This window comes from Phascolarctos cinereus, unplaced genomic scaffold, assembly GCF_003287225.1.
Source record: "Phascolarctos cinereus isolate Bilbo 61053 unplaced genomic scaffold, phaCin_HiC Scaffold_2;HRSCAF=192, whole genome shotgun sequence".
Classification (NCBI taxonomy): Eukaryota; Metazoa; Chordata; class Mammalia; order Diprotodontia; family Phascolarctidae; genus Phascolarctos; species Phascolarctos cinereus.
This window is the reverse complement of record NW_027555625.1, coordinates 219,041,185-219,068,075: the sequence shown is the minus strand read 5'-3', so window position 1 is coordinate 219,068,075 and position 26,891 is coordinate 219,041,185. Positions and strand designations below refer to the sequence as shown.

The 26,891-nt window shown below is 40.4% G+C and overlaps 1 protein-coding gene across 1 annotated transcript in view; it reads left to right on the top strand.

Annotated features, from left to right (window-relative positions):
* Positions 1-425: 425 nt before the first annotated feature.
* Positions 426-26,891, top strand: part of PLB1 (phospholipase B1) — a 201,375-nt gene continuing 174,909 nt past the window's right edge. Inside the window, exons 1-4 of the mRNA XM_020983774.2 lie at positions 426-443; positions 712-919; positions 24,984-25,042; positions 26,579-26,645. Of these exons, the coding sequence (XP_020839433.2) occupies positions 426-443; positions 712-919; positions 24,984-25,042; positions 26,579-26,645 (352 nt within the window). The remainder of the gene's footprint in view (positions 444-711; positions 920-24,983; positions 25,043-26,578; positions 26,646-26,891) is intronic.

Genomic DNA, 26,891 nt, shown 5'->3' with positions numbered 1-26,891 from the left:
TGGCATGTGTATTTACATTGTATTTCCTGATTCATGCACATGTTCCATTCTCTGTCCCAAGGAGTGAATGTAAGCTCCTTGAAGTCAAGGACTGTTTGGCTTCTAGTGCCTTGTGGGTTGAATGCAGTTCACCTTTATTAAGTGCCTGCTATGAGCACAGTATAGAATAAAATGTTGGGCATTCCATCTGTGGAGCTATTCTGATAGAGCCAAGGCAGAGAATTCTAGAAGCAGATGGCTGGGAAGGCATTGGAGCCCCTAGGAATGGAAAGGGCTGATTTGCCAAACTTCACATCCACAGCACACCCTGCCCTCCTTTCCCCCTCTACCCTGCCTCTCCCATTGAAACAAATGAATGAAATCTGCTGTCCACACTGCCTCCTAGAGCTTGGCCTCTTTAGTTGGGAATGGCAGCTGTACTGACCATGCGTGCTGAAGAGCATGTGACAAGTCCAGCTAGCAATGACTGGGCACTGTGTGTGTGTGTGTGTGTGTGTGTGTGTGTGTGTGTAGAGGGGAGTGTGAGATGATGGGAGGTATTCTGCACTCCACTGGACTCTTAGTAGCCATGTATAGGACCCATACTGTGGGTAGAGCAAACTTGTCCATGCTCTCCCAACCAAGGGACCTGCTGCTGCAGCTATGTTAATATTTATTACTTTACAGCGTGCCATTGCCCTCTATCAAAGGTGCTGGATGTATAATTTATAGCATGTTCATTATCAACCCACAGCAAAGTATAAAAGGGGAGGAAGAGTAACAGTTCATCTATCTGGGAAACGGAAGAGTAACAACATTTCATCCATTGGCCAGGCGGGAGCTCGAGAGGCAAAAGTCTTTGAAAAGCAGGCATCTCACAAGGATACCAAGATGAGTCTGCAGCCAAGCTTCTTCCTCCTGGGGCTGCTTCTGGCGAAAGGTAAGGTTCCTGCTTGTTTTCAGCTCATGCTGTGTTGGGGATTCTGGCCACAAGGGCTCTGTCTTGCTCCTCTGTTACTTAACCCATCTTGATTGAGTGTGGACTTTGGGAATATAAAGTGTTCTTTGAAGAATAAAAAAACCACTTGGGTGAGATGAAGAAACTATTTAGAATAATCAGAAAACAAATCTGCTTCTTAGTGACTTGGGTGAGCCTCCAAAGTGAGGCTTGGATTTGGATGTTATAAGAATGAGTAAGTGAGGGGCATGGAGGTAGGGTGGGGATGAGGGTAGTCAGGAGAGCAGGGCACTGTCTTATGTCTCATCTCAAGAGTATGAGCAGACCAGCTCCCAGGATAGCACAGTCATTAGGGCCGCCCTTTCTCTTTGTACTGGAATTTTGTTGTATCTAAAAATGATTGAAATAAGTGGATGCTGAAAATCATTGCTGCCATACAGAGAATTTTCTGGGAATAGGATTTGACCTTCTGCTTTTTGACTTGACTATCTTTCTCCTCCTCTCCTCTTTTCCTTGTGCTCTTCCATTCTCTTTATTTTACTCACCTTGCTCTCTGCTCACATCTGCTCTCCTGGCTGCCTCTTCACAGTCATTTGGGACAAACAGAGGATCAGGAACTCCTTTGAGCTGTTTCCTTTGTGCCTTTCTTCTACCCTCTGCATCAGCCTGAGTAAAGTCTAAGCCACTTCTACCACCTCCTGGTCTTCTCATCAGGGTCTCATTTCTTTCACATGCTGGGAGACTGAGCTTGACTGACAAAAGAGGGGAAATGTATGGCATAGTTAATGGAAAGAATTCTGAATCTGGAGCAAGATGCCATTTGTTTGAATCTAGGCTCTTCAACTTATTTCCTAGCTGTGTAATCACAGGCAACTCACTGTATCTCCCTGAATCTGTTTCCATCTCTATAAACTAATACTAATAATAACTAACATTTATATAGATCCTACTATGTGCCAGGCACTGTGCTAAATGTTTTTCTTTTTTTTTTCTAAATGTTTTACAAATAGTATCTTATTTGATCCTCACAACAATTCTGGGAGGTAAATGCTGTCTTTATCCCCATTTGTACGGATGAGGAAACTGAAGCAAATGGAGGTTAAATGACTTGCCCAAGGTCACACAGATAGTAAGTGTCTGAAGCTGGATTTAGAACTCAAGTCCTTCTGATTCCAGGCCCAGTGCTCTATCCTTTACACTACCTAGCTGCTTCCTACAGCCAGATGATCCCTCCAAGCTCAAAATCTTATGATTAGGGAATGAACGGCCTTTAAATGCCTGGGGTGGGGGAACTGAAGCTCTAATCTAAAATTGGAGTTTTTTATTTTCAGTTTCTAATCAACAGACATTATTTAATCATCTATATGTAGCAGGAAGTTAAATCACCTGCTTGGGGTGGGTAGGAGTGGAGCTGGGGCCTTGAGGAAAGGGCAGATGGTATGGAATAGTTGCTCTTGGGAGTGTAATCACTAAGTGCATTAAGTTCCTAGTTGAGTTCACACAGATTGAGTATGCAGTAGACTGACCCCATCAGCAAGTGACTTTCTCTAGTTGTATCTGACAACTTGGAAATAAGGGTGGAAAAGACAGAGGATGAGGCTTACTCAGTGATGAGAATGGTAGGAAGACAAGGAGGAAAATGATTTTTTTTTTACTAATTTATTTTTAATTTTCAACATTCACTTCCATAATAAGCTTTCGAGTTTTAAATTTTCTCCCTCCCTACCCCCCTCCCCAAGATGCCCTGCAATCTGATATAGGCTCTACATATACATTCCTATTAAACATTTATTTTCACATTAGTCATGTTGTAAAGAATTAGAACCAATAGGAGGAACCACAAGAAAGAAGAAACAACAAAACAGAAGGAAAAAAAAGAGCAAATAGTATGCTTAGATCTGTATTCAACCTCCATAGTTCTTTCTCTGGATGTGGATAGCATTGTCCATCATGAGACTTTTGGAGATGTCTTAGATCCTTGCATTGCTGAGAAGACCTAAGTCTATCAAAGTTGTTAGCCCACAGCATGGATGTTACTGTGTATAACGTTCTCCTGATTTCACTCAGCATCAGCTCATGCAAGTCTTTCCAGGTTTTTCAGAAGTCTGCTTGCTCATCATTTCTTATGGACCAATAGTATTCCATTACATTCATATACCACAATTTGTTCAGCCATTCCTCAATTGATGGGCATTCCCTCAATTTCTAATTCTTTTTTTTTTAAGGCAGTTGGGGTTAAGTGACTTGCCCAGGGTCACACAGCTAGTAAGTATCTGAGGCCAGAGTTGTACTCAGGTCCTCCTGAGTCCAAGGCTGGTGCTCTATCCACTGCACCACCACCTAGCTACTCCCAACTTATATTTTTTTTTTTGGCTAGGCAATGGGGTTAAGTGATTTGCCCAAGGTCACACAACTAGTAAATGTCAAGTGTCTGAAGCCGGATTTGAACTCAGATCCTTCTGTCTCCAGGGCTGGTGCTGTATCCACTATGCCATCTAGCTGCCCCTCAATTTCCAATTCTTTGCCACCACAGAAAGAGCTGCTATAAATATTTTTGTACATGTGGGTCCTTCTCCCACTTTTATGATCTCTTTGGGATATAGAAGGGGGAAAATGATTTGAGGGTAGAGGATAGTGCATAAGTGAAGTGGGTGACTACAGGTAAATGAAGACCATGAAGGAAAAATAGTTGAGTGAGAATAGGAGTTATTGAGTTGGAAAAGTGGAAGGAATTGGGACCAGAGGTCACACTGAGGATGAAGAGCAAGTTAAAGCAGAGCTTTAACTTAAGATGGGAGCAAATGGGACTTGTTCAATATGGGCACTGACTTCAGCAGCAGAGAAATCCAGAGCTTTGTAAGAATCATTAGTTAAAATAGGAAACTAACCAATGGAGGGCTTGGGTTAGCAATCTGTCATGGCCTCCTCAGTAACCTTCTCAACAGCAGACTCACACCACTGTCTCACCCTACTGACAGCAACTGAGGGCATGTTTCATACTCCTTGCCCACTTGTCTTACAGAATTTTCTAGTTATGACTCTGAGAAGGAACGGTATAGTGGGGAGAGGTGGGAGGAGAGGAGATTGTGGCCAGAGAAGGAAATTGCAGAATTTAGCATCTCAGAAGTGTTGGTTTGGTGAGGCCCAAGGTCTGATTATTCCTGTAGATGGCCTGTATTTTTTAAAATGTGGTAATATAATTGGTTTCTGTAACTTTATCATACGATGTAGTTAATGTCTACACATCTAGGCTGTGATGTCATCAAATGATGAGATCTAAGAGCAGCCTGTAAGAAAAGGCACAAATACCAAAATCAGAGGCATGATTCTTAGTCATTTGACTTTATGCAAGTCACTCATAAGCTCAATTTCCTCATCTGTAAAACAAAGATAATTTGTGAGAAACAAAGAGATAATCGTCTACCATGTTCTTTGAAGCCTCAATTTGGTATGGTTGTGACCCTGGTCTCTCAGATTCTAATCAATGTTATGGCAGCAGAGCCCAAATTCTTGACGACTCCTAGTGATCTGTACAAGGTTTGAGTATAGGACAATGATAGGGCTTATGTCTGTCATGGGAGTACCAGTGTAACTATAATTGAAGAGACTTTTCATCATTAGGTTGGTGGCAGAATGAAGATTTTCGTTTTCTTATAGCAACTCCCCCAACATATCTTCTATTGCAAAGAGTTGGAGTCTCTGAGTGAAGAAAGACCCTTACTAGCAAAAGTGAATTCTTTTTTTTTTTTTTTGGCTAGGCAATGGGGATAAATGATCTTTTTTTTTTCCTCTGGTGAGGCAATTAAGGTTAAGTGACTTGTCCAGGGTCACACAGTTAAGTGTCAAGTGTCTGGTCTGAGGCTGGATTTGAACTTGGTCTTCCTGACTCCAGGTTCAGTGCTCTATCCTGCGCCACCTAGCTGCCCCAAAATGGATTCTTTAAATATTGTAGAATGAATGGGATTCTACAATGCTTTCTTATGCTAGAGTACTATACAGCTGAAAGTTGTATGATCTCTGACTGCCTTGGCAACCACTATGCAGTTGGCTGAGTTGACTGATCTGCAGCTGATTGGAAAGGGAGCTTAAAGTTCCAATTGTGTGACCACAACAGAGTTAATCTTGTAACACATAGGGGCAAGTTCAGGTGTAGATCAGCCTATGGTTACAAGGCTTCTTATTTGTTGTCATCCAGAAACAGATCTGAGATAAAAAAGCTGCTCAATGTAAGTGGGTGCTGTAGCAGTCAAGGTGGTGAAGGGAGAGGAGTGAAGGGATGAAGGACTGGGAGAACCTATGGATGAAGATCATGATTTCAGAAGCTGAAATCATGTTTTCAGAGCTGAAAACAAGATGGAAACTCCAAAGCAGACTAGAAAGCCTAAATCCAGCTCTCTATGGTACATCCATTAAAGCTGAGTTCAAATGCCCCCTCATCCAGAGAGCATCCTATTCCTCTTACCCCTCTAAGCTAGTAGAAAGATTTCCTTCAGAGCTCTTTAACTCTTAGGGTACCAGTTATATTCTATTCTGTAACAGAGTTACATGTTTACAACTCATTCTTCTTACTAGATTTTGGCAATTTGCTCTATCTTTGTCTTGGCCTCTCTCCATCTCTCTTTGCCTCTAGGTCTTTGTCTCCATCCATCTCTTTTTCTTTCTCTGTCTTCTCATTACAGGGTGTTTTGAAGTTCATTTGAGTATGGTGCCATGTTAGCTGTCCCACCTCTCATTAGTGTTCTAGTCCCTAGGGCCTTCTACTTTTCCCTTGGGTGGAATTGGAGATAACTGCTGGTGACTGGTGGGATAATACTGTATTCTAATATAAGCCTTGGTTTTACATTTGATCAGAAGTTCTGTGTTTGCATTAAGAACCAAAAAGGAGGAACTAGAGTGTCTTTCCTGTTTTTCACACACACATATACATGTATGCATACACATATATAATATACACACATAAAATACACATCCATATATGTATATTGATAGGTACTCTAATATTACACTACGTGTAGGCCCTCTGTTTCTTTTGTATTAAACCTATGTGTTCAGTTGTCATATGCCACTTTTGATATGTGTGCTATTTGGGGGGGCCTCTGTTCTACCTACAGAGAAGCAAAGTAAGCACCATAGGACGGAAGCATACAATATAACAGATAACTATGTGTGCATTTGTCTTAGAATATAGACATTTAAAATACTGTGAGTCAGAAGAGAGCACCTAATCTTCTTCATTCCCCACCATTTTAATAATTTGGAAAACTGAGTCCATAGAGGTAAAATGACCTTCCCAAAGTCACAAAGACTTTTTTAACCTTCTCTGGATTCTACTCCCTAAGTGTTAGGAGCCGTTGGGGGAAAGGGGCAGAGAGGAGGAGAAAAGGAAGAAATAGCTATGTCTTTGTTGGTTGCAAGAGGACACAGCTATTTAAAAGTATCATTCTGTCTTTCTTTCCTCCAATCAAATGCACTTTTCCCTTATGTCTACCTCAGAATCTCTAGAGGTTTTGCTTTTTCAAAGCTTAGCTCAGTATTTACCTCCTACTTGGGCCATTCCTTATCCTCTAGTCTTCCTGCTCCTGTCCCCACTTGAAATGAACTTTATATATATTTTCTATTTTCTATTTACTTACCTGTGGAAATGGGCCATAGAATTCAAACTCCTAAAAGACAGGGACTATTAAATTTTTGGTTTTGTTTCTCTAGAGCCTGGGCCAGTGTTTTATATACATAGCAGGTGTGTGATAAATGTTGAGTGGAAAAAAATTCAAGAAATAGTCTCAGGCAGAAACTGTGATTGAGGGAACACACAAGGAGAGCTGTGGTGGTGAGGGTACCTTCAAGTTGTGTGATGGAATCTGATTTGAGATTGGAAGAGAACCTGGACACCTATTTAGTGTTAGCCACACTAACAAGACAGCGTTAATCATGAATGCATCCCAGCATTCCAGGGCCGGGGCAAAGCTTGGAAACCCCAGTTGTGTATTGGCATTGAGCATGAGAAAGACTGTGTAGGGAGGGTGGGCCTGGGATCTGGCTGCTAGTGCCCAGCTCCCTCTGTGTAAGGCAGGCAACCAAAGTGAAAGGTGCTGAAAGGCTTTCAAAGCAGATTTCATTGTGTATGAGCAGTCTGAATCATTGACTTTTGAGCTCCACCTAGTTTCTGTATCTGGAAGAGATTTCCCCCAAGGGCTTAGGGTGGCCTAGGTTATGGTCAGTGAGACCGACTGGGCTGATAGGGCGGGAAGAAGCATTCATATAATGCCTGCTCTGTGCACCTTTATGACTGATCCTCACAATAATTTGTCAAGTAACTGCCATTACCCACTATTGAGAAAATTGAGGCAAACAATGGTTAGGTGACTTCCCCAAGATCACATAGCTAGTAAATGTCTGAGGCCGGATTTGAACTAGTCTTCCTGAGTCAAGGCCCGTGGCACTATACATTGCTCCATCAGCTGTGGATGAGAAAAACACTGAACTGGGCCCTATGACTTGACATAAATAATTTATTTAACCTCTCTGAGCTTATATACTCACCTGTGAGACAGACACAAAATGAGATACGGATGATCAGCTACAGCGATCAGGTGCAGATATGTACCCCTCCCAACTTCATGAGATTATTGTAAGGAAGACCTCTAGAAATGCAAAGCACTTTGCTACTTGTGTGGTATTATTGCTATCTTGTTCTCATGTTTTTTGATGGAGTTGAGACAGACACGGTCTGAGGACAGGTCCCTATTGTGCTGTTACTGTTATATTTACTGTCCTGTGTTTTATTGTATAGCTGGACAAAATAACTACTTTTTGTAATTGAATAAAAGTATTGGGATATAAGCTCATCTTTATAGATTTAAATCAAAGCATCTTCAGTGCTACTACAGTAGCAGACAGGATGATGGGGATGATTTGTTCCTCATCCTACTTTCTTATGGTTTCAGTTTCTCCCACTAAGTCTCTATTTTTGAAATTTTATCATTCCATGGAGTTTAGAATCTCCTCTAGCAACATCTATTAAAAATATATTTTTTTTTGGTGAGGCAATTGGGGTTAAGTGACTTACCCAGGGTCACACAGCTAGTGAATGTTATGTGTGTGAGGCCAGATTTGAACTCAGGTCCTGCTGACTCCAGGGACAATGCTCTATCCACTGCACCACCTAGCTGCCCCCCAAAAATATTTCTAAACTCTTAGAAGCCAATGTTCTGACATATAACACTTACTAGCTGTGTGATCCTGGGCAAGCCACTTAACCCCATTGCCTAGCCAAAAAAAAAAGAAAAGAAAAGAAAAGAAACCCATGTTCTGTCCACATCATTGTGGGCAACAGTTCTATATGTAATGATAATTCAGTTCCAGGAGAATGTTTATTTAATTGCTATTATTACTATCATTATCATTTCATTCTTGTTTCTTTCAGTGGATGTCAGATAGAATTGGTTCTGGGCCATGTTATTATCCTATTATTATTCATTTATATTTTATATTTAATGTCCTGTGGACTATTGTGCAGGTAGATAAAATGATTGTTTTTTGTAATTGAGTTAAAGTATTGGACTGTGAGCACATGCTCTGTAGGCTCACTGAAAGCAACATCATTACATTTCCAGTAACAGCCAGGACAACTAGAATGACATGCACCTCATCCTGTTCCCTTTGGATTATCATCTCATCTCCTCTTTTAGATCTCTATATTTCAAAAGCTTTTTGATCCCTGTAGCTTGAAGATCATGAGCATGTAGTTTGTCCAGTGATTGGATCTGTGACAATGGTATAGTTGATTGATTGAATTTTCCAAAGCTATTTCAAGCCTTGTATTTGTAATATGGGTATTTGTCCCTTGTAAGTCCATGAAATATGGCGAGCTTCTGATGTATAATTTTAACTACTAGGTTATGCTACACTTACTGTCTGAAATGTTTTATCATATCTTTTTATTAATTTGTTTTTAGTTTTCAACATTCATTTCCATACCCTTTTGGGTTTTAAATTTTTCTCCCCCTCTCTCCCCTCCTCCCTCCTCAAGAAGGCAATCTGATATAGGCTCTATATATACATTCCTATTAAACATTTTCACAGTAGTCATGTTGTAAGGAAGACTTAGAAAGAATAGGAGGAACCACTCAAGAAAGAAGAAACAATAAAACAAGAGAAAAAGAGCAAATAGTTTGTTTCGATCTGCATTCAAACTCCATAGTTTTCTCTGGATGTGGATAGCATTTTCCAACATGAGGCTTTTGGAGATCCTTGTATTGCTGAGAGGTAATCATATCTTTATATAATCTACATTGATTACCACATCTAGGTTCCATAAGGATAACCCTTCTACAATCTTTTGTGTCAATAGCCTGGTCTTGAATTGCCCTTCCGTTTCTATAAGCAAATCTTTATAACTCATCTATTCCACATCTCTTTGCTGACATATTGTTGGCTGAGTTTGTAGATGTTGTTCATGGAAGGCCTTTGCATTCTATTCTTGGACCTTAGGTGTTTCATAGACTCCATTGAAAGGTAAAGCACTTCAGGTTTCATTTGTCAAATTATCATCATCATTATAATATCTTCTCTTCCTCTCATTCTCATCATTTTTTTTTCTGAGTTCAGATAGGAGGAAGCATTATCCTGCTTTTTTTTTTAAATGGCTTCAGCTGAAGTCCTTATCTGGAGTGGTCTTTCTTTCTTCCTCTTGGGAAGAGGGAGTTCTACTATAGTTCTTTTAGTTTATGATCCAGAGGCTCTCTTTGCTATAGCTCTTTTAGAAAAAATTAGATGCCCCAAATACTCAGTGATTGAGCTAAGGAAAATGCCTTTCTAGACACTTTTCCCCAATAAGGAAGAATCTGTCAACTTCTCAGAGCCTTGGCTAGAATGGGCATTTCCTCTTCAGGAAATTCCTTGCCCCAGACACCAAACTCTTTGGAACACAAAATATGCTCAGCTTGCTAATGTCCTCAGGTTTAAATCTACTTTTGGAACCAAATGACCTAATCTCTAGTGTTTGCCTATCCATGGTAGTAATAATAATAATAACAACTAACATTTATATAGTGCTTATTATGTTCTAGGGCTTCTGCACACTTTTCTAATAGTGTCTTTTCTTCTTGATGTTCTATTGCTACTTTATTCTTTATATGATGAAGCAGCTGCTATAATTACTGTATGGTCCTTAAAAAGTACATAATTGCATATATCCTTTGTGTTGGTACAAATCAGTCTTTGATGCTTACAAGCTCTTAGAAGCTCTTCAATGGATTATTCATTCAAACCCAAGCAGTAAATCTTGATGTTTAGCTCTAAGGAAGTTTTCGACTCCTGTCTTCTATGACATTCTCTTTAATACAATTGATGATGATGATGATGATAATAATAATAATAATAATAAATAGCATTTATATAGTGCTTTAAGGTTTGCAAAATGTCTTTATCATTATTTTCTCATTTGATCCTCAAAACAACCCTGGGAGATAGATGCTATTATTATCATCCCCATTTTACTGATGTGGAGACTGAAGTAAATAGGGGTTAAGTAGTTTGCCCAGGGTCACACAGCTAATTAGTGTCTGGGGCTGGATTCCTGGCCTAGCACTCTATCCACTGGGCTGCCTTGCTGTCCTCGGTAAACTTCATTCTAGCTTAAGATGGGCATTCCTTATACCTCCTTGTATTTCACCTTTGATGACTGGATTATACCTAATCAGCATTTTACTTTAGAGGCTGTTCTCTCAGCTAACTGGGAAAGGTTTCTGGGATTCAGGGTTTTCCAGTTTTTTAGTTCCCCAAAGGCTTCCATTCTCCCATCAGATCACCAGGTAGTGATGGGTAAAGGGAAGGGCAGGAGGCAAAGAACTAGAACTTGGTCTCCAGGCTAAGGCCTTTATTTTAATGAGAACACTCTCTCTCTCTTTTTTTTTTTTGGGTGAGGCAATTAGGGTTAAATGACTTGCCCGGGGTCATACAGCTAGTAAGTATCAAGTGTCTGAGTCCTCCTGACTTCAAGGCCAGAGCTCTATCCATTGTGCAACCTAGCTGCCTCTAAGGCCTTTATTATAGATTTGTGTCCAGTGAAACCCATCCTGTCCTGTCTTTGAGCTTCCATATTCCCTGTATTCCCTGTGTTGCAGTGTTACAATGTAAGTTCCATCAGGGTCTTCACAAAGTCTTGTTTTGTCTTAGTATCTTCTCCAGGACCCAGCACCAGCCTCTTCACATAGAAACCATAGAGGTCATCTAGTCCAAGCTCCTTCATTTTTCAAATGAGGAGATTGATGAGTCCTAAGCTACTTAAATGGCTTATTCAAGGTCACACAAGTGACCTTGGTTAAGTGCTATTTTAAAGCTGAGGAAATTGAGGCAAATTTGTCATGTGATTTGTCCAAGATCACACAGCTAGTAAGTATCTGAGGCTGGGGTCTTCCTGACTCCAGGCCCTGTGTACCACGGTATCTGCTGTACCACCTAGAAGCCTCAGTAGGATCCAGGGGCATTCATTCTCCTATCATATTTTCAGACTTAAGACCCAAGTCACTTAACCAAACTGGGCTTGAGTTTCCTCATCTGAAACATGAGGGGACTGGATCCCATGACCTCTACCATAATCTACCCATAGTCTATCTTGTATCACAAGTGCAGAGGAGAGGTCTAGACAAACTGCTAAGGGATGTTTGAGGAGGGAAACATTGCTTTTGGTTGTGCAAAATAGTTATTCATTGTGGCAATGGGACCAAAATTAGGCCTTGAAGGAAGAGAGGATTTTCAAAAGGCAGAGATTGGGGGTGGGGGTCAGTGGAGGAGACCAAATGGACCTTTCCAAGCATGGGAACAATGATACCAAAAGCAGAGAGACAGAACAGGACAGAGTGAAAGGTGGGGGTGTGGGAGTAGGAAATGTTGAAATAGTACAGTTTGACTGCAACCTCTGGCTGCAGGGAGTAATGTGAGATAAAGCTGAAGGGCAGATAAGGCACTCATAACAACACCCACTCCCGCCCCAGTTGCCTAGTTACTAGCAATAAGCCCTGTGGAAATGCATGGGGCAAATGAGTTTGAAACTCCTAGCCTAGTTCTTGTGGGGGCAGGGGATTGAATAATCCTGGTTCTGGCCAGGGGATCTTGTCCAGGGAGAACATGCAGCAAATCCCTGGGAGAGTGGAAGACTGTCTTTCTTCGGCTCAGCTTTTGCATCTTTCAAATGAAGGGCTTAGAAGCTAACTTCCAAGGTCCCAGACAGACTGAAATCTCTGATCCTACCTGTGAAATTACAGATACATGTGTTGGGTTATGAAGCTATCTTCATTGGGCCATGTTAAAGATGATCATTCATCTAAGGCAGGGGTCCTCATTCTTTTGTGTGATGAAAAGCTCCTCTTCATTCTTTCTAAACTTTGAGATCACAGTGGGTTGAAGGTATGGGGAGGGTGGAGCCAGTCCCATCCCTGAGCAGGATGGGAGAGGGATTGCTATCATCTCCCCAGAATACCTTGACTTCATAGAATTCCAGCAAACCAAGGAGCAAGAATAGAGGAAGTGGTAGGGACAATAAATGGGACTGGAGATTGGTGATCTCTCCAGTTAAACCTGGGTCTGATCCTAATTCTACTTACTAGCAATGTCTCTTTGGACGAATCCCTTAACCTCATTTTCCTCATCTATCAAATGAGTGCATTAGTTAAGATCAGGGCTTCTTAACTGGGGTCCATGGATAGATCAGAGGGTCTATGGACTTGGATGAAGGGGGAAAAAATCTCAATTTTAATATAATTGTTTTTCTTTGTAATACTGTGAATCTTATTTTATGCATTAAGTTTTTTTTTCTGAAAAGGGCTTTATCTGATTGACTAAGGGTTCCATGACACAAACAAGGTTAAGAACCCCTGAGTTAGACAATCTCTTAGACATCCCTTCCAATTCTTCCATCCAATTTCGATTCTTCTATCATCAATCAATTAACAAACATTTTGAAAAGTACTTGCTAGATGCAGGGCACTAAATCTCTTGATCCCAGGAATCACCACTTGGTCAAGTCACTTCAGCTTTGTGAGCCTCTGTTGCCTAATTTGTGTAAGACTTACTCTACCTACCTCACAGTGTAGTGGTAAGAATTGAAGGAGAAAAAGGAAATCACTTGGTAATCCATAAGGAGTTTTAACTGTACATTATCACTATTATCTGCATCCCCCAGTCTCTCAACTGGGCCCTTGGTCTATGGGCTAAGCTCGGAACTTCCCTGAGACAAAGATGTTGCTAATTACAGAGATAATGGATCCCCTTGGTAACCACTTGCAAAGAAACATTCAAGGTCCTAGGCATGTGGTTTAGAAGACTGATCTCTGGCATGTTTAATCTATGACATTTGAGATAGAAAAAAAATGAATAAAAAGTATTGACTATAGTGTAGTCCCAGCTCTGCTGTTTAGTAACTGTATGATAAAGTGGGCACTTTCATCACTCTGTGTCTCAGTTTCCTCCTTTGGTATAAAAATAGAGTGGGAGTGGGAGTTCTCTAAGGCCTTTTGCTGTGATCTATGGTTCTACTAGAACTCCTAGGTTCTTCTTAAAGTCTCCTTAAAGGCAGAGCCTGAGGACAATACATAACTAGGAATTTGTGTGGCTAAGGCAAGTGCAACAAACCATTTCCTGGACCTATGACCTTTATTTGAAGTCAAGCCTATAGCCTGTGGTACCATAGGGGGAAGGGTAGACAGGGACCAGAGGACCCTGGCCAGTACCAGGGAAAGTACTACAGAGGGCAAGGAGAAGAACAGGATGTCGGGGAGGAGCTCAGCTTAACTGACATCTCTCAGCCTTCTCTTCTGGCTAAAGTCCTATTATTTCTACGAGCCAAAAGATTGTAAGAGCTTTCTGCGCCTCTAAACTTGGTGTCTACTAAATTTAGCACCCCTCAGCGAATCCCCTTTCACTTTGCCCTAGTTCCATCTCTCCCTGTATCTTATTGGAACTTCTCATATGTCCCCTAGAGCAGTATTCTGCACACAGAACATGGTCTACCTTATGATAAAACTCTTCAAATTTAGGTAGGCTGCTCTTTTGAGGATAGACACATAGCCTACTAGGTGGTGCACCACTGGGCTTTAAAAGTCAGGAAGACCTAAGTTCAAATCTGATCTCAGACATGTGGCTGTGTGACCCTGGGCTAGTCACTTAACCCTGTTTGCCTCAGTTTCCTCATCTATAAAAACGGAGAAAATAACAGCATCTACCTTCCAGGGTTATTATGAGGATCAAATGAGATAATAACTGTAAAGTGCTTACATAGTGTCTGTCACATAGTAATTGCTAAATAAATGTTAGTATTCATTGTTATTGTGGTAGTTATTATCAGTGTCTGCAGGCAAGTCCTGTCAAAGCTCAGCATAGCTTTGGAGACTTGGGGCGACCTCACCACCATGAGGAATCCCAACAAGACTTCAGTGGAGGGCTACTTAAGTTACCCCCACTCCTTTATTGTTGTTCAGTTGTGTCTGATTCTTTGTGACCTCATGGATGTGTAAATACTGTCCACTGGGTTTTCCTGGCAAAGATACTGGAGTGATTTGCCATTTCCTTCTCCAGCAGATAAAGGAAAACAGATCAAGTGACTCACCCAAGGTCACACACCTAGTAAGTGTCTGAAGCAGATTTCAATTCAGGTCTTTCAGACTTTTAAGCCCACTGAGACCTCTAGCTGTCTCCTACTCCCCTCTCTCCTACCTATGCCTAAAACACACACAGACACAAAAGAAGGTATAGAGCCACATTCCATTTGCTTCTTTCTACTGGGATATGGCAACTGTCTTAGACAAGAAGAAAAGAAGCAATCTTAAATTGATCAGTCAAAGTCAAATCCATTGGATCAAAGAAGCCCTGTGTTTTTGATGGAAAGAACCACTAGACTCCAGGGATCAAGAGATCTGGGCTTAATCTTTAGTTTCACTATTTACCAATCATGTCCTTAGTTACTATCATTAGTAAATGGGGATAATAATAATTTTCCCATCTCTTGGGAAATCTAGGATGACTCCAGAGCCATAGACTCATAGATTTAGGCCTAAGAGTCATCTAGTCCAACACTTGTCATTTTATAGATGAGGAGGCTAAGGCTCATAGAGGTTGGTGACTTGCCCAACGTCAAACGGGGGGAGTAAGGAGCAGAGATGGGCTTTGAACCTGGGTCCTCTGACTCCAAATGCTTCCATGGGGCATTGTGATTTGCTCTGACTTTCCTTTGGGTCAGTTTAGTCCTGTACTAAGGAAATTTCTGGGGTGCAGATTTGGTTGTTTGTCCCTTTAAAAAAATTTTTTTTTAATGATACAGAGCTGTGATTTCTTTGGTATAGGAAACTCAGTTCAGGCACCTGCTTTGCAATTAGAATTGTCTGGAGGCATCAAGAGATTGCGTGACTTGTTCCAGCCAAGCTGTGTCAACAGCAAGATTTGAATCCAGGTCACCACTACCCTGAGGCTGCCTCTAATTGGGTCATTATTAGAGTATGCCCACAAGGCCAGGGAGCTACTGAATCTGGGTGAGTCCTGGCCTGGGAAACGGCTGGCCTCTGGTCTCAGCTCTGTCATCCGATTGTGGAGGGACTTTGAGCAAGTCACCTCACCTTTATGGCGCTTGATTTCATCATCTCTAAAATAAAGGCACAGAGCGTCTGCCTTTATGAACCCTTCCAAACTTGAGCGTTCAATGAAATGCTCTTGAGGAAGGATGCCTTTCTGACCTGATAGAGATTTAAATGGACTACAGCCACGTGAAGGAAAGGAAGCCAGATTTCTGGGTCCCCTTTACTGGCCTCCTCTTCACTTTCCGTTATCTCTATGCCCCATTTACCATTACAGGTGCCCCATTTCATCATCTTTCCAGACTATTTATTTAGCCATCTTCCTGGGTAACCCCCAAGCTTAGCATTCTAATCTTTTTAAGAGCTTATAAAGACCGTAGAATTTATATCCCTTATTTTATAGATGGGAAAACTATGGCCAAGAGAGATATTTCCTGTCTGTGATGAGTGAATTTATAATAGAACCACCATTTAGGTATTTACTTATCTCTGATAAAACAAATGGCTGGAGGTCCAACCAGTCAGTCTAAGGTTGAAACTTTTTAACTTATTTAGCAAACTGGGTTTACCTAACAAGCTGGTTTATCTGGTTTCCCAGCAAACGGCAAACTAGAAGTGTATGAGGACAAAACTGTTAGAGGAAAGCATTATGAGACCAGGAGAAGAAGCAGAGGCTGACACTTTCACTGCCTTCCATGCCCTGGAAGCGGTGAATCAGTACTGCACCGTTCCTCATGCTACTGGAAGATAATTAATGAGCAAGGATACTTTCTGTAGACTGAATAAATGGTGCTTTGTGCAGCCATGTATTTTTCCTTTCTGGTATGGACCTGTGATTTCTTTGGTATTGGGAAACTCAGGGTGGTAAGCCCTCTACTGACGGTGAAACTTAGTGTCTTAGGCAGTGGCTTAAGTCAGAAAAGGGTATGTGCCCATGGTCTCGCAGCTAGAATGAGTCAGAGGCAGAAATTGTAGTCAGGTCTTCTTGGCTCCAACTCTTATGGACTCTATCCAAATCCAAACACAACTCCAGCCAAACTCCTAATAAGGTTTGTCCTAATGGTTACTGTCATCATAGGTCCCCTCCAAAGACAGGAATGAGTTGACTGTCATCATGTATATTCATGCAATGATCATGTTGCTGCCTCCCTTTATCCATTGTGCCTCTCAAATCTATGTGGATGCTAGAATCACTTTCTGTATGTTTTCAATCAATGGATAATAATAGTTACCTACTTCGAGGGAGGAGGTACCCCTCCTTTTTATGTTAAAAAGGGCTTCTTATACTAGAAATACAGTTGGACACTATGGTAGCAGGTTTCTTATATTGTGCCATATTCCAATGAATCATAGTGTTTGTCAGGCGACTGATAAACTAATCTCTGCTAATGTGCTGATAGGTAATAAAGGATTAAATTGTACTTCTCAGGTAACACTGTTGAATCACAAACAAGAGCTTGCTGGAAGCTACGCCTAACCAGAAAGGTGGTGGTGTTCATTCCTTTCAATCATGCCTGACTCTTGATGATCCCGTTTGGGGTTTTCTTGGCAAAAATACTGAAGTGGTTTGCCATTTCCTTCTCCAGCTCATCTTACAGATGAGGAACTGAGGCAAACAAGGTTAAGTGACTTGCCCTCACAGCCAGTAAGTGTCTGAGGCCAGATTTGAACTCACAAAGATGAGTTCACTCTATCCATTGTGCCACCTAGTTGCCCTTACCAAAAGGGTAAATAATTTCAAACCAAAAGCAGACTCAGGGTAGTTGATGAATGCAGATCTGGTGACTTGCCTCTCAAATCACATCATATAGGTAGCATCCGGCAAGGGGAATAAAGAGAGAATAGTATGATGAAAAAAGCTGCAGTATGAATGAAGAGAAGAGGCATGGGAAGACACTATGGAGGTTGAACAATGGAACTTGGCAACTGATTAGATACGTAGAGTGAAAAAGAGAGGGGACTTGAAGATCATTCCAAGGTTGTGAACTTGGGTATCTGGAAGGAATGTGGTGCCCTTGACAGAAATAGGGATGTTAAGGAGAAGGGTAGATTTGAGGGAAATGAGAAGCTTCATTTTGGAACGTGAATTTGAGCTACCACATGATTGGAGATGTCCAAGAGGCAGTTGGTGACAATAAGAGCTGTAACCAAGTACATGGGTTGGATTTCCTGTGGTGAAATTATCACTGTAAATGTCCAGCTGTGATTTTTGGTTCCAGTGTAAGGAAAAAAATTTTCAGAACAATTAGAGCTGCCCCAATATGGAATGGATTGCCTTGGGAACTGTGTCACTGTTTCAATCCCATGACTTTACAGATTTGCAAACTGGCAGACCCAAAGTAGCTAAATGTCTTCCCCTTCAAGGTCATATGACTAGTAAATAATGATGTTATTATTCAAACTCAGGTCTTCTCACTCCCAAATACCATAGTTGCCTTACAGAACCATGGAATCTCCAAATACCACACAGGACTATCTGGTCCAACTTATGCCTGACAGGAATATCCCCTCCCCATTCACCTGTTCAAATGACATTTTCAGCCCCATTCAGGCAGATCTTTGGTATTTTTGACGCCTAGCTGTCAAGAATATGGTACCATTTTGTCTTCATACTCAGTTACGTGCCTTGACCCCCATCTTTGATATGTTTGTTTGTTTTTTTGGTGATTCAATTGGGGTTAAGTGACTTGCCCAGAGTCACACAGCTACTGAGTGTTATGTCTGAGACAAGATTTGAACTTGGGTCCTCCTGACTCTAGAGCCTCTGTTTTATCCACTGCACCACCTCGCTGCCCCTTGATACATGTTTTCTTTTAAATCATAATCAGTATCTTCAAATCATCATTAAATGTTGGGACTCTTTGTTTTGTTCATATCATTAATAACTAGAGAAATTAGAGTTCAAATAAATAACTGTTAGGTTTCATATCAGACCAGAAAAATGTGAAAGATGACAAAATATAAGAATTATCTATTTTGGAGGAGTTGTTGAAATACTGGTACCCTAATGCATTGATGGTGAAGGTGTTATGAATTGATTTAATCCTTTTGGAAAGCAATTTGGAATTATGCAAATAAATGGACATAAAAATGTCTATACCTTTTCATTCACTGATTCCTTGCTAGGCATATGCCCCTATCAGGCAAATGACAAAAACAAAGGTTTTACGTGCTCCATCATATTTGTGTTGTTGTTCAGTTGTGTCCATCTCTTCACCACCCTATTTGGTTTTTATTTTTTTCTGGAAAGATACTGAACTGGTTTGCCATTTCTTTCTCCAGCTTGTGACAGATGAGGAAACTGAGGCAAACATGGTTACATGACTTGCCCAGTGTCACACAGCTAGTAAGTGTCTGAGGCCAGATTTGAACTCAGGAAGATGAATTTCCGACTCCAGGCTTGGAGCTCCACCACACTGTGCTAAGCACTGTTTTACAAAACATTAGTCCTTGCTGTTGAGGACCTACATTCTAGTGAGGGAAGACAACACATAAAGGGGAGCTAGAAATGATGGGGGACAGCCTTATGTGGAGATGGCTCAGAAGTAAATTAGAAGTCACATTCTGGGCAAGATAAGGTGAATTTTCACATGAGAGCATGGCATCCCAGGGTTGGAATCCAAGAGAGTGAGTGGAAGGAAGCAGCTTGGTTTGGAGATAATGGGACTTCACATCCATTATCTCATTTGGTCCTGGAGACAACCTTGTGAGGGAGGTGATATTATTAAACCATCTTAAGATAAGAAAACTGACGCATTGAAAAATTGCCTTGCCAAGGCCACATAGCTAGCAAATACTTGAGGCAAGATCTGACCTCAGGTCCTCCTGATTTCAATACTTGATCTATTATGCCACACTATGATTTTTCATCCCTTTCTCTATTACAATTCTATCATGGAATAGTCACCTTTTCCCAAAGTTTTCACCATTTCTACTTTAGCAATGGGTTTCTTCTTTTTGGTCAGAATTGAGTCTAGACTAGCAGTTCTCCCTTTTGCTTCCTGTACCTTTTGGAAAATAAAATTATAATTAAGAAAATGAAAAATTTCTCAGCTGTTCTGCTTTTGGCAAAAAATGAGCTCCAGCGGATACATGGATGTTTCTGATCCCCCATTAGTGCTATATTATACTTCTGTGCCAGATCAGTGGCCTCCTTTTGCTGGATTCATCACTCATTTCCTTCTTCTGTTCTTGTGGTATACTCCCACAAAATAAGAGTATTCTTTTTTCTTTTCTCTCTCACTTGAGTACACATTCTTATTGTACAATGGGTATGCCTTGTATAGTGCTTTTATCTGTTGTGTTCTTAAGTGAAGTAAATCCTTCTAGAGCCATATTCCAGTCACATTTCTGATTAGACCAAGTTTCAGGGATTCTTATATTGTCAAATTTGATTCCTTGGCTTAGAATCTCCACTTGACCTTGCCTATTACCCATGTAATTTTGTCCATTTCTGTATTTCAAGTATTGGAATTATGGACTATCTTTTTGGAAATTTTCTTTTTCAAATTATCAGCTCTTTATTGATTCGTATGTTATACCTGCTATTCTCTGTGACACCTATATATAGACAAATATTCTCCCTCCCTCCCTTTCCAATTTTAAATTATGATTCAGAAATTAAAATATCTTTTCCAAATCACTTTTTAACCAGTTGTTCAATTCCCAAATCTGCCCCTCTTCTGAAGCCTCTATGTTTAGGTGTCAGTGGTGGTGGATAACCCTGCAGATGAAAATTCCCTCTTTTTTCCTTCTTGTTGGGTTTGTGTGTGTGTGTGTGTGTGTGTGTGTGTGTGTGTGGTGGGGCTCTTCCAGTTTTTCAGGGAACACTTCAATCCACCAGATAATCTGGAGTGTAAAGAGGTGTTTGTCTTCCATTACTGTAGAGGGACCAACCTGCATTTTGTCTATTCAGAGATGCTACTTACTACTGATATAAATGTAGAAATAATGCACTCTCTGTGGGTTACTTCAAAATTCCCATTGCACTCAATGCTTACTTTGCCTCTCTATAACTATCATGCTCAGCTTCCTTTGAATTCCCATAATCACACAGCTTATGACAGAGTAAGGTACGATTTGAATGCATATCTCTCAAATCTAGTTTCTCTCTGCTTTCCATTCTATTCCACTCCCTCTCTGTGCCATAGCTAAGATTCTGTGATTCTAATGTCTTTAAAATCACTTGAGCATTTTCCTATACCTAGAATCAAAAAAAAGCCATTTGACAAATGCAAAAGGGAGAGGCAATGGCTAGAAGCTATGAAGAAGATCTGGAGAGAATGGGTTTGAGCACAGGTATAATCCTTGCTACAAGGGAAACTGAGGCTGATGGATCACTTGAGCTCAGCAGCTCTGAGCTGAAGCAGGTTAAGCCAATCTGATCTACACTAAATCTAGCATCAATATGGTGAGCCCTGATAGCAGGGAGCCAACAGACTGCCTATGGAGGGTGCAGACTGTCACAGCTTGGAAATGAAGCAGGTTAGAAGTTCTCATGCTAAAAAAGCAGTGGGACTGGAACCATGAGTGACCCCAGCACTTTTAACCTGGGAGAGATAGGGAGACCCAGTCTCAAAAAAAAAAAAGTTTCTACTCTCAAATCAGTGCCTGGAACTTTGAGCTGGGTCCTCTTATTGAAAGTGATACTGCAAGTCATTACAGTAGGTGGTGCAAATGTGATTATCCCCATTTGACAGGAACAAAGCCAAATGTCTCAAAGAGAAGAAATAACGTCTGTCTGCCATCTCCCCTTCCCATAGGCTGTCTTCTATACCCAGAATTCACTTCCTCCTCATGTCCACTTCCCAGAATCCCTAGCTTCTTTCAAAAGTCAGCTCAAATTCTACCTTCTACAAGAGGCCTTTCTTGATTTCCCCCTTACCTCTACTGCATTGTAATTTCTTAGTATATGTTCTACTAGTAGTAGTGGCCAGCATTCAGATAGGTCTTTATGGTTTGCAAAACACACATTACAAATATCATCTCATTTTATTTTTACAACAACCATGGGAGGTGGGTGCTATTAGTATCTCCACTTTTCAGTTGAAGAAACTGAAGCAGGTAGAGGTAGAGGTTAAATGACCTACCCAGGGTCACACACCAGCAAATAAGCCTCTGATCCTGGATTGAACTTGGGTCTTACTGATTCCAGGTCATAACTTAACCCCCTCCTACTTTTCCAGTCTTTTTAGACCTCCTCCTCAGATTCTTCAATTCATGACATTGGCCTCCTGGCTATTTCCACAAACAAGACATTCTATTCCTCAGCTCAGGACATTTCTCTCACTGCAGGACATTTCTTTCACTGTTTCCTATGCCTGAAAACTTCTCTTTCCTCTGCTCCAACTACTGACTTCACTGGCTTCCTTTTGAGTTCCAACTAAAATCCCAGCTTCTATAGGAAACATCCCCAAACACCTCTTAATTCCAGTTTCCTTCCTTTCATTATTTTCTATTATCCTGTATATTATCCTGTTATTCTATATTATATTATCCTGTATATAGATTACTTTGTATACATTTGTTTGAATGGATCCTGCTTTAAATTGTAGGTTCCTTAAAGGCAAGGACTGTCTTTTGCCTCTTTTTGTATCGCTGGTGCTTAGCACAGTGCCTGGCACATTAGGGACTCAAAAATGTTTGCTGAATTAAATTGTTGTAGGAGATCAGAAAATTTATAAAGGTCTTCATACATATCATAATTGTTTGGCCAATGAAAGATCTCAACTTGTTTAGTAAGGCAAACAAATATGATTTTAAAATGTCTAATATGCCTCGCATCTCTTGGTAGAGAAGTAATGATGGAGTAGTCATGCAGGGTGAGATGCATTCTCAGACCTAAGCAATGTGTTGCTCCACTACAGACATCTATTACAAGAGAAGGCTTCTCTTGGGACTGAGGAGGAAGGAATAGGCTCATGGTTAGTGGCAATGATGTGACCTATGATCTCATTGTCATAAGAAACACTTTATGAACCCAGCTCAGTACCTTCTCTGCAACTTCCAAGCCTAAGAGGGTTTTCTAGAGCACTGAGAGGTATGATGACCTAGGGTTACACAGACCTGAACCCACCTCTTCCTGGCTCCTTGGACAACTCTATCCACTGCAGCTTGGCTGCCTCTAGTAATGGGTATTTCTTTTTCTGGCAAAAAAAAAGCATTGATGAAACATTTGTAAATTTATAGAAGAAAACAAAAGTGGTGAAGAAGGTATAAGCAAAAAGAGCAGTTTTGCTATGATATTAAATTTATGGTACATATACAGAGAATAAGTTATACAGGGTATCCCCACATATACATGTATACATTATACCAAGATAGATACGAACTTTATATAATAGAAATTCAGAGTTTTTATACTATTTTCAAATTCATCTTTATATGTTCAAATATTTGTGTTTGTTAATGACTATTTACTTAAATAAGACCCAGTCCTTGCCATCTAGTTGGGGAGACAATCATTAGTGACAAATATGATATGGAAAGGAAAAAATCTTCATTAGGGCTTCAGCCTAGTAAATCAGGTTTAGGAAAATGTAACAAAAGGAGTTTACTATTACATACATGGCAAACTTATGTGTAATACATTGGCATCTGTGCATATTAATCATAGAATCATAAAAATGTTGGAGCTAGAAGATACCTTAAAAATCTAGACTTTTTTTTTAATAGAAAAGGAAATTAAATGTAAGAGAAAGGAATCAACCTCCTCAAGGTCACACAGATAGTAAATGACAGTCAGGATTTATAGGATCATAGACCTAGAACTAGAAAGGACCTCAGGAGTCATTTTACATATAAGGAAATAGGCCCAGAGATAGAAAATGACTTAGCAGATATCCAAAATCATAGCACTGTGACTTACCCATTCCAGGCATCTGAAGTCACACAAGTAGTAAATGGTAGGGCAGGAGTTTTTAAATGTGGTTCTTCCAACTCCAAACCCAGTACTCTTTCCAATGTATTCGTTCTAGCATTTCCCAAACTATGGGAAAGGGCCATACATAATGAGCCTGGTACCAAGCTCAGACCTCATTTAACCTTTTATTTTTATTTTTTGTAAATAGTATTTTATCTTTTCCAATTACATGATAAAATAGTTTTCAATATTCATTTTTATCAGATTGATATTTTTTTTATCAGATTTTTCTCCCTCCCTTCCTTTTCCCCTCCCCAAATAGCAAGCAATATAATATAGATTATACATGTGCAATCATGGAAACACTTCCACATTAGTCACGTTCTGAAAGAAAAAACAAAAACAAAAAAAGGTGAAAATAGTATCCTTTGATCTGCATTCAGAATCAGTTTTTTCTCTGGATGTGGTTAGCATTTTCTGTAAGTCTTTTAGAACTGTCTTGGGTCATGCTATCTCACCCTTTTAAAGGCAAACTTTCATAATAAGAGAAATTCTGGTGGATTGAAATTACAAAGGGATAGGTTAGTGTTGTATCAAGGTTGAGTTTACAATCCAGATAGGATGCTTATTTCTAAAGGGGATCAAGGCACCTGTAGCTGTTACGCTTGGCCTGAAAGGCCATAGCTTCCCTATGAGAGGGTTGTCATTACGTGTGCAGCCTCCTGCCATGTACATCTGTAAAGGTGATGAAAATTATGGGTATGCTAGGATTTACGTGGTGGGAGTGGATAAATTCTTCAATAATATGATTACATATAGTTATATGTTGAGGTATATAGTACTATTATTGTGACTTGCATTAAATGATATTACAACATATGCAATTTCAAAAATTGGCCCAGAAAGAACCTTATAAGGTGTAAGTATATTATTACCATTTTAAAGATGGGAATACAGTTATCCATTCCATGTTGGGTGCCCCTAACCCCAGATCCCTGTGGATCTGGAAAATCTGCATAAAAATTTTTGGCCCTCCCTTTGTACCGGAGAATAAGTCTGAATTTTTTCTTTTTCTTTCATGAGGTGCTTACAGCATTATACATTGCTGAGTTTCTAAACTTTTTCTGTGTCATCTACAGCTTCCGTAAAACTCTCCATTTAATTTCTTATGCTGACCCATGATATATTCAAACTGTGATAGGGAAAGTCTCTGTGTAGAAAGGAGAACTATACTCACAGATTAAGTGATAAAGGTCATAGAGGTAGATGGAGCAGAGCCAAGATTGGAACCAACTCCTGACTATTTCCCTTATTCTGTTATTGTTACTAGACCAAACTAGAAATTCAGAGATGAGGGAAATCAGTGAGACTGAAGCAGTCAGAAAAGACTTCTTAGAAGATATAATATTTGAGGAGGGGCCTTGAAAGGTGGATAAGAGTTTTCATAGGCAGTGAGGAGCAGGGTGAGCATTCAAAGCAAAGTCAATGACATTAGGGAATGCTTAGAGATGAGAATGAATGTGATAATGGGTCAAGGACACCAAAGAGGTCAAGCTGAGGGTGCAGAGGCTGCATGATTAGATATCCTTCTAAACTTCTTATTTGTTATTTTTTCTTCTAGTGACCACTACCCAAGCTGTTCTAGGAAATGACACCTGGGAAGAAGAAACATGGTCAGAGGTGAGGGCCTTGCAGAGTATAGAGGGATAGAACCAGGTCTTACTTGTAATTCTCCTTGGGTCAATAAAGATTATTAGGTGTCAATAATTTGTTTCCCAGGGGGACATTCAGGCCACTGACCTGGTGATGGCTGTACTATCTTTTGTCACTTGGCCCTTCCCCTTCTTGATATCCTCTCTTTGAAAAGGCAACTCCCAGGAGTATTCAAAAAGGATTAGTGAATGGTTCTGGTATCTCTTTGAACCTTGAGACAAATAAGGTGACTTATTCATATCCATCTGGTTAAAGTCTTCTAGAACACTTACAAGGCAAGCACCTGCACTGTCAGTTCTAGTTCTCTATGCAATCAACAATTGGAGAGAGGTTGACTCCAAAATATTCATCCAAGAATTTGTTATTTGACTATTTTCCCTAACAATGGATTATCCCCTTGTACCCTTTGATGAAAAAATCACTAGTTTTTTTTCTCCTCAAAATGGTTTCTCCACCTACAAGGGGTCTACTGTGGTCGAAACAGTATCAGAATTTACTTGAAAACAACAAAAATAACAAGCATTTGTTAAGTGACTCCAAAGCATCAGGTATTGTGCTAGGTACTAGTGATAGACAGGCAAAAAAGAAATAATACCTGCTCCCAGGGGCCTTATTCTATTGGGGAACATAACATTCATCTATTCTTTCACTCAATAAGTATTTATTAAAAACCTACAATATGCCAGGCTGGCGATTGAAAGACAAAGTAAAACAGCCCTTTGCTTGAGAGAGCTCATATTTGGGGGTGAGCAATGGGGGACTGACAAAGATCATTAAATCCAAAATATACAAAATTACTAAGAACATTGTAAAAGCTTGGCGAAAAATAACTATAGCACTTATAGCTCTCTAAGATTTGCAAAATACTATACACATACACTTGACTCTCAAAGGAGAGTCACTTGACATTCACAATAGCCTTGCAAGGTAGGTGCTTCTATCATATCATCCCCGTTTTTATAGATGAGGAAGTTAAAGTTGAGAAAAGTGGAATGTTTTCCAGAACCATACAGATAGTAAGAGTCTGATGCAGGATTTGAATTTAGGTTTTCCTGATTGTGAGTCCATCCCTCTCTCCATTAGGCTACCTCAAAAAGATTTGCCGGTACTCTAATATTGTTCCTGTCTCTTTAATGAATGGTACTTGGCCAACCTTATTCTCCCCTTAGGCTAAAGCTACATTAGCTTTTCAGTCCCCTTGGTTTCTCCAGTAGCAGATGGCACTTGCTCACATAACTCCTCCTGTAACTATAAAGGCCAGAAAATTAAGTCTTCTAGATTTGATCATCCTCTTCCTCCTGCCCCACATACTCTCTCCTAGGGTGATGCCCTGAGTACCACTGGCAGGTCTGTGGGCATATATTCGCATCCTCGTGTGAGTAAGGTTCCATAGTAGGCAGCTACAGCTTCTGGAGAGAAGACTGTGGTTCTTTCTTTGGACCCTTTTGTGTGTGGTTTCCATACAATGCCACCAGTATTTCTGATGTTCGTTTCTCATTGCAGATTCTGAAGAATTTTTCATTTCCCTGCAGACCAGAGGAGATAGAATCTAACTCTCCCTCAGAGTCAGGTTGGTGCTTGAAGGCTATAGCTGGGTCGGCTATTGATTGATCATTGATATTTCATCAATTTTGCCAATACCAAATCTAGCCTCTTAGTTACGTGGATGCTGCTACTAGCCCACTCATCCGTCCTTTTTATTATCTACATACAAGGCATTTAGCCAAGTCTAAATGTGGGTTGAGAGTAACCAACAAGCCTTTAATCTGTTGATGAGATGCTTACCCCAAGCATGTGAAGACTTTCCCCAGAGGAA